The 8,065-nt window shown below is 41.3% G+C and overlaps 1 protein-coding gene across 1 annotated transcript; it reads right to left on the bottom strand.

The window, feature by feature from the left end:
• Positions 1-286: 286 nt before the first annotated feature.
• smpx (small muscle protein X-linked) lies at positions 287-6,714 on the bottom strand. Its single transcript, XM_048603336.1, has 4 exons — positions 6,633-6,714; positions 5,306-5,367; positions 5,071-5,157; positions 287-563 (listed from the first exon to the last, which is right to left on the bottom strand). The coding sequence occupies exons 2-4, from the start codon at positions 5,339-5,341 to the stop codon at positions 435-437; spliced, it is 252 nt and encodes an 83-aa protein (XP_048459293.1). The 5' UTR covers positions 5,342-5,367; positions 6,633-6,714; the 3' UTR covers positions 287-434.
• Between the last annotated feature and the right edge of the window lie 1,351 nt (positions 6,715-8,065).

Raw genomic sequence — 8,065 nt, 5'->3', positions numbered from 1 at the left:
AACTGTTCAAACTGTTCTCCAGCATCCGCTGTTCCTACTATCACTAAGGCAAGACAGTGTAATTTTTCAATATCTTTAATTAAAACATTCACTTATTTAACACCATGTGTTCTAACAAAACATTATTTATCAAACAATAAGATTTATTGTTTAATAAATTGTAGTTATCTTATAATACAATATTTTATACTTACATTTTTAAGAAAACAGTACAAATGGCAGGCAAACATTGATTTTACAGTAACAGAAGTATCAGTAGCAATGTTTCATTATACAACCATTATACAAATGGTATGTTTATTCTATCAATACCAGTAGACCTGTATAAATTGTTGGGCCATATGAGATGCCCATTGCCATTCTGCAGGAGCAGAGGTGGATCAAAAGTGAAAGTCAGTGCTATCGACATTTCTGAATCTGAACCCAACTCACTTTTACTCAAACTTGGGGACAAATTTCAACTCACTCTTGGCATTCTGAAGTTGCTTGAGGTTGACAGCTGGTCCTGGTAACTTCACTGCTCCAGGCAGCTCTTTTTTTTCCTCTGATTTAATGCATGTCCCCTGTATCAGATTAAACAATTACTAAACTTCATAAAAATATACAGCAATGCCTTCGCTCACACCTTGTTTTTATCTTGGTCTAAATGTCAACCTGTGAATTGTACTCAGAGCTCTACTTTGGCAGTGATAGCACTCTCATCAATGAGTCAAAAAGTTATGAGTCCAATCAAGTTTTTTCATCTTGGAATTGTGTAAACCTGTACTCTGTGGTTGCACTCTCACCTCTGAGTCACAGCAGGTCTCCCTCTCCAGAGAAACACACTCTGAGCACAAAGCTGAGATTTCAGTCCCAAACGGTGATAGTTCTCAATTTTCAGATGTGCACTTTTCAAATGCGATGAGATCACAAAATCAAAAAAATCATCACAGTGCAGAAGGAGGTTATTCAGTCCATCATGTCTATAGTGGCTCTCTGAGCATTTTAACTTTGTGCCAATCTACTGCATTTTTGAACTTTGTTTCCACTTAGGTAATTGTGCAACAGCCTTCTCACTGCTCCCATTGAACCTGTTTCCACCACATTTCCAAGCAGTGCATTCTATACCCTAAATAGTCACTATGTAAAAACTGTTTTTTCATCTCATTTTTCCTTCTTTTGCAAAACACTTTAAAACTGTGCTGTCTGATTTTAATCCATTTATAAATGGAAACAGGTTTCTCCCTATACGCTCTGCTCAGACCCACTATTATTTTGAAAGCTATTATCAAATCTCTCCTTGGCCTTCTCCTCTCTAGGGAAAGCAATCCCAACTTCTCCAGGTTATCTTCAGAACTGAAGTGTCTCATCCTTGGAATAACTCTTCTAAACCTCTCTACACTGTCTCCAATGCATTCACTTCCTTCCTATAGTGTGGCATCCATAGCGATGCACAACACTCCATCTGAGGTCTAACCAGTGTCCATCATAAGCAGCTGCTCATGTACTCCATTCCCCTGTTAATGAAAGCCAGAATAGTTTATGCTTTATTATCAGGTTTCTCTTCCTGTCCTGTCATATACCCCAGGTCTATCTGCGCCTGCATATCCTTTAGAATAGTACCTTTTATAATTACACAGGAAATAATCTGAGATTATTACTTTACAGGTGCTGCTTGCTCATTTTCTACCTAACTCCCTACGTGACAATTGCAAGATCATTAACCTGCTTCCAATCAAAAACAACCCTTGACCCCCTCTATCTTTGCAAACATCAGCCCCATCTTTGATGTCCCTTACCCCTCCAAAGCCTTTAAAACATTGGTTGCCTTACAAATCCCCTCCCTTCTTTCCAGAAACCTCATATGTGAATCCTGCCAATCAGTTTTACACCCTGCCATGATGTAAAAATGAAGTTTTTCAAAGTCACAAATGATATTGAATGGAGATAACAAGGTGTAGCGCTGGATGAACACAGCAGGCCAAGCAGCATCAGAGGAGCAGGAAGGCTGACGTTTCGAGCCTAGACCCTTCTTCTGTGTTCATCCAGCTCTATACCTCGTTATCTCAGATTCTCCAGCATCTGCAGTTCCTACTATCTCTGATATTGAATGGAGCTGTGCTATTATCGTGTCTTTCTTCAACATCTTCTCACAATTGTTAACCTGAGTGGGACTCTGCTTTCCTGGTTCAAATTTATTTATTCACAGCCAGAGAATTACATGCTTTGGCTTCTCTTCCAATGCCCACACCATTACATCGGTGTCTCCCAAGGAACATTTCTCGGCCCCCTTCTATTTGTCATCTTCAACTTGATCCATCATCTAAAAACACAATGTCCAACATAACCACTGCTGACACCCAGCTCTGCGTCACCATTACCTCTCTCAACCTCTTCACTGTCTCTAAATTATCAGATTGCTTAGTGAACATCCAGTATCAGATACCCATAAATTTCTACTAACTGTCTTTGGTCTGTGCCACAAACTTAATTCCCTTGTCACATTTCCAACCTTCTCTTTGGCAACTGTCTGAAGCTCAGCCAAATTGTTCATAACCTTGGTGTCGTACTTCACCCTAAGATGAGCTTCCAACTACATATCCACAGCGTCATTGACCACCCATTTCCATCTCTGTAACTCTACTCTACTCATTTTCCAGCTAAGCTCACCTACTGTTTAAACCCTTATTTGTTGCCTAATTTAGGTCTGCAGGTTGACCATTCTATTGCTCCACTGACTGACTTCCCATACTCTGTTTTGCTGTATTAGTCATCCTATATGATGTTGCCTCTGGCCTAATTTGCACCAAGTCCTGTTCATTTATCACACATGCTCACAAATCTACATTGTCTAGCAGTTAAGTATCATTTCAATTTTAAAATTCTCCTCTAGTACTTGTTTCCACAGACATCTATGCCCCCAGCACTGTTCCATACTGCTTTGTGCTCTCCTCCAGTCTAAAACCCTTTTAGATATCTGTTCTCCCAGTGAAACCTGGCATCTTGAATATTCCACATTTTAATTGTTCCACCTTTGGTGGCAATAAGCCATCAAGACCTTAAGCTCTGCAATTGCCTCTCTAAAGTTTTCCATCTCTTTCCTCCAAGAAACGCTCCTTAAAACCTATATCTTTTACCATGAGTTTTGGATAATCTATTCTAGTATCTCTTTATGTGACTCAGTGTCAAGTTATGTTTTTTCATGCTCCTGTGAAGTTAATTGGTAATTTGGTTTTATTACATTAAGGATATTATACTGATACAAGTTCTTGTTGTTAGAACAGATGATCTGATTTCTGTCGGTGGAAACTTACAGTGAGCGAATTGCTTGCCATGTTTCTAGTGTTACAGTGGTGATCACACTTTAAAAATACCCCATTGTCTGTAAAATCAATTTGGGCCATTGTGAGCCTAAGGACAATGCTCTTTAAATGCAAATCTTTCTTCTGTGCGGATGCACAAGTACTCTGTCCTGACATGATGCTTCATTCTGTGAAGTGTGACATGGTCTTACACAAAATTTCACAAGACAGTATTTATCAAAGGGATAAAACTTTTCCAACAAGTTAACTCTACACAATCCTGGTGTGGAGACAGGGACATAGTTCCATTGTCTTTTTTTTAACACTGGTTAATAATAGAATGATGTAAAATCTTCCTTTTTCTTCTTCTTGGGTACTGAGTTAGCAGTTGTAACGAATTCCAAAACATACCACATTCAACTCCCAATCTTTCACTACTTTCTAGTTGTTGATATAGTTCCATGATCAGTATTTAGTTGTCTGTATGACTCACTCTGTCTTTGAGTTAGAAGGCTGTGAGTTTGAGACGTTGAGTGCACAATGTAGGCTGACATTTCACAGCAATACTGGGGGAGTGCTGCACTGTCAGATATGCTGTCATTTGGGTGAGACGTTAAAATGAGACCCTGTCTCTGTTCTCAGTTGGGTGTTAACGTCCTCCATTGGAGGAAGCCCAGGACAGATCTGCCCGGTAATAATGATTTATATTTGAAGTGCTATCACACTCAACTTTCCCATCCCCAAAGTCACTGTGACTCTTTTTTTTGTTTTTCACTTCCCTTTTTAAACACTAACCATCACCAGTGCAGCCAAGTTTATTTAGAAGCAAAGCCCATTTAGGGCAATGCAAACCATCAAATGGAGTTGGAGGGGGAAATAAAGTACTGTATTCTCCCACAGTGCCCACTTGTCTCTAAAGACATCAAGAACATTGATGGATACCGCTTACTCCATCTCCAAGGACACCTTGGCATGAAGTTAACTGTGGGAGAGGGTCAGACAGTTGGCAGACACACTCTACAGCCCGCTGCCTGGGCCTGTTCAAAGCCAACCTGGCCAGGCCCAGGAACAGACCTATGAGGAGGTCCTCCCATCTGCCCACACTCCTCCGCAGCAGGTGCCTAATGATCAAGAGTATAGGGCTGACATGCAACCAAAAATGCAAAAGATTTTTCAAATACTTTAAAAAGGGGTGCAATCACTCGCAACCAATAGTAATGATCCATTTACCAAAACTGATGAAAACAGATCACTTGGTCATTATCACTTTGCTGTTTGTGGAACCATGATGTGTATAAATTGGCTATGGATTTACCTACAGCACTTCAAAACAGAATACTTATTTATATGTTAAACACTTTGGAACATCCTTACATCATTAAAAAGTGCTAAATGAACACAAACTGTTTCTTTAATGAGAGCCATATAAGGCAGGAAAAAAAAGGAAGTGCTGGAGAAACTCAACAGACTGGCAGCATCTGTGGTGGAAAAAGTTAAGGTTTGGAGTCTGGTCTGACACTTTCTTTTTAAGTTATTTCTTTTATTCCTGTTAACCAGTAGGAGGAGGAGAGGAGTCAGTCAGCTCAGTTGGCTGGACGGCTGTTTTGCGAAGCAGGGTGGGTTCAATTCCCATACCAGCAGAGGAATGGACTCTCCTTCTCAATCTCTCCCTTTGCCTGAGGCCTGAACCATTACCAGTCCTCTCTGTCTCTCATGAAAGGGCAGCGGTGCGGTCTGGTAGGACGATGGCGACTTTACCTTGACTTTCATTATCCAGTTTCTCACTCACCTCATCAGGTTCTAAGGTACCCTCTTTTCTTTTGCTGGGATGTCCAGCTCCGGGCAGGAAGGCGCCCATGGGGATGTTTATGTTAGCCTGCAAAATGGATCAAACAGAACAAGCTGTTAGCGTCGCTAGAGACCGTCACCCCAAGACAGGGTAGTGACATATAGTGTGGTCACAGTGTCACTCACAGTATACAGCGGTATACCAACAGCTAAGATCAGAGGTGTTTTCATCTCACCTGGATGGATTTGACATTGGAGCTTCGCTTGGACATTGCGTAGAGGGAAGCTGGATTTCCCGCTGGAAACGAGAAAAGACAGTTAAACCCAAACATCCAGAATGTGGGAGCTGGAACGGCGGAGAGAGCTGGAACTAACTCTCTTGCTGTAACTTTGTTAGCGGCCCCACCAAAGATAATCTTTCAGTGTCCATTTCAATGTTGCCTGGATACCTCTTACAGGGTCATCGAACATAAACACTTGAGCCTCTGTTCGCTCAGGTCTGAGTGAATCTTTAATAGACACTGAAATTATATTCTCAGTGCTGAGAACATTTGAAAGAATGTCTTCCCTTCGTTAAATCGCTACAACAATGAACAAGAACCCATAACACATTTTTCTTTCAGCGGGAGTTCGCGTGTTGAATCTACAGTTATGTCAGAAATGTCAATGTAGACATGATTAAATAGAGAGGGATCAAATTCCATAGCAGTTCACATCCATCCTGTTATTCAAATCTCAGACAGATCTTAGGAATTTTATCCCTGGTATGGCATTTATTAAAAACATGGCACGTAATAAAGAAATCAACAATTCCAAATAACTTTCACTGAACAATGTTAACTTTCACTGAACTTCTCCTTCTGCAAAAGAGTCCTACTGGGACTCGAAACGTTAGCTCTGCCCCCTTTCTTTCTCCCTCTCCCCATAGATGTTGCAGAGATTTTCCAGCATTTTTCCGTGTGTGTTAATTCTTAAACGGTGTTAAATGTACGGATTGTACTGTGTTACGCGGAGCAGAGGGACCAGACTGGGTCATGCATGTGGTATAAGCAGGAGAATCATCTCCTAAGAATAAGCATTGGAGGCGAGAGTGGATAGCATGGGGATGAGTCACGGCCTCAAAGTTTCAAAGTTACGGTCCCCTGGCAGCTGGAAGAGCGGGACAGTGGGACTGAAAAGGTCAATGTCGCTTTCTTGGGCCAGCCACGTCACGGTCATAGGACTGGAGCTCGGTTCTGTAGCTCTGTCACGATGAGCGAGGTCCCCAGTCCAACTCCGAGAGGTTAAACCGGTCCAACAAACAAACACAAGTCCAGGACTAGCGACAAAGAGAAGCAGAAAGGGTCACCTTTCCAGAAGCAGCTCCCCAATTAGAACGGGCCTTCCGTCCATATCAGCTCACTTTCTCCTTGAGCTGTTTCAAGTGTCCCCTTTCACTCTGGCTCCCAACAAACGGGACAACAACTCAGCCGGAATGATCAAGTTGGCTTCTCAGACAAGCCTTTAAGTTCTCGGCCACTCCATTCGACAGTGGATCGCAGGAGAAACTTTGCCGAGCCTTACCTGGAATTGGGTGAACACCTTTGACACTGCTGCTGGCTTTTTTCTTTGCTGTTTTGTTCCCCCCAACCCAGGCTGGCGGGATGTTAGGGTGTTAACTTTTGCCGGTAGTGGGGTCGTTGAGGGTTGAAATGACTGAGATTTTTTTTTAGGCTAGACAGAAGTCGATCGAAGAAGACTGTGCATCAGTTTAGTTTGGAGGCAGATTATGAGAGGATTCCTGACGTGGCTGACAGTTGTTCCAACTAAAAATAGCGCCTGATAGGCAGAGGCTTCTTTTTCCATGTTAGTATTTACCCTTTTGAGTGGAAGGGTCAAATGTGTATGGGTCAAACCTCATTGAACCAGGTCTTATCAGGAAGCCATGTGTTGTCATTAGACCTCTTTTATTCAAACTGTCTTATTCGAGAAAGTATTTTTTTTACTGTTTTCACATCTTACTAAGAGTGCTCTGAACAATCACAGTAACCCAAACTGAAAGCAGGATTCTGATGTTTCAATATGAAGATAAAGCTGGATTTTCAGTTTGAAGTAATGGCGATGAATAAAGTGAATGGGGATAAAGGGATGGTGAGGATTGGTGATCCAGTCAATAAGAAATATAGGGTGAAACGTCAAACTATTTGCATGCTTCAGGCAACTATCAGCAGATATTGCAACACAGCAATGTTTTGATCTACGGTCAAGGTTATTTCTACCTGTGTTAAAGGTGAGTTGTAAAAGGGAACACACATGCTTAGTGCATTACGCCTATGGTAAACTATTCTCCCTTGACGCATCAACTCTACAAAGCTGACTATCAGCTGTTACATCGCATGGCTGTATATCAGCAGAGAATTTTGAGATCAGTTGTTTCTCGATAAGGCACAGAATATGCTCCTCTTGTTTGTGCACACCTTACCAGGGATATGGTCATTTCGATAGTTTCTTGTTCAGACTGATTCCTGTTCTCACTAACCACATAAACTCCTGGTCTGGCATTTCCTCAAATTTAAAAATCTCAATTTTGTTCAAATTTCTGCATGGCCTTATGCCATTTCACCTCTGTAACATCCTCTTGCTTTATAATGTTTTAAGTCCTCTGTGTTCCCTCAAACCTGGTCTCTTGTGTATCTTTTATCTTGTTACTGATGATTTTCGGCAGCTTGAGTGCCAAGCCTGGAACTTTCTTGTTAAACACTACAAAGTCTCTGACTCGCTCTGCTCCTTAATGCTGTCCTTAAACCTTAACTTATCAAAGAAGCTTTTAATCCCAAATGTATTGCCTTCTTTGGCTCAGTATCAGATTTCATTTGATAATGCCTCTGTAAAAGCGGTTTGGAATATTTTACGCCGGTAAAGGTAATATGAATGCAAGTTGCTGTCTTTATAGCATAACATTAAAAGATCTTTTTATAGAGAAACCACACCATAAACTAATCCTTAAAACACATGAA

Source organism: Rhincodon typus, chromosome 11 (assembly GCF_021869965.1).
Source record: "Rhincodon typus isolate 14 chromosome 11, sRhiTyp1.1, whole genome shotgun sequence".
Taxonomy (NCBI): Eukaryota; Metazoa; Chordata; class Chondrichthyes; order Orectolobiformes; family Rhincodontidae; genus Rhincodon; species Rhincodon typus.
The sequence above is the reverse complement of the archived record's forward strand: the minus strand, read 5'-3'. Positions and strand labels throughout refer to the sequence as shown.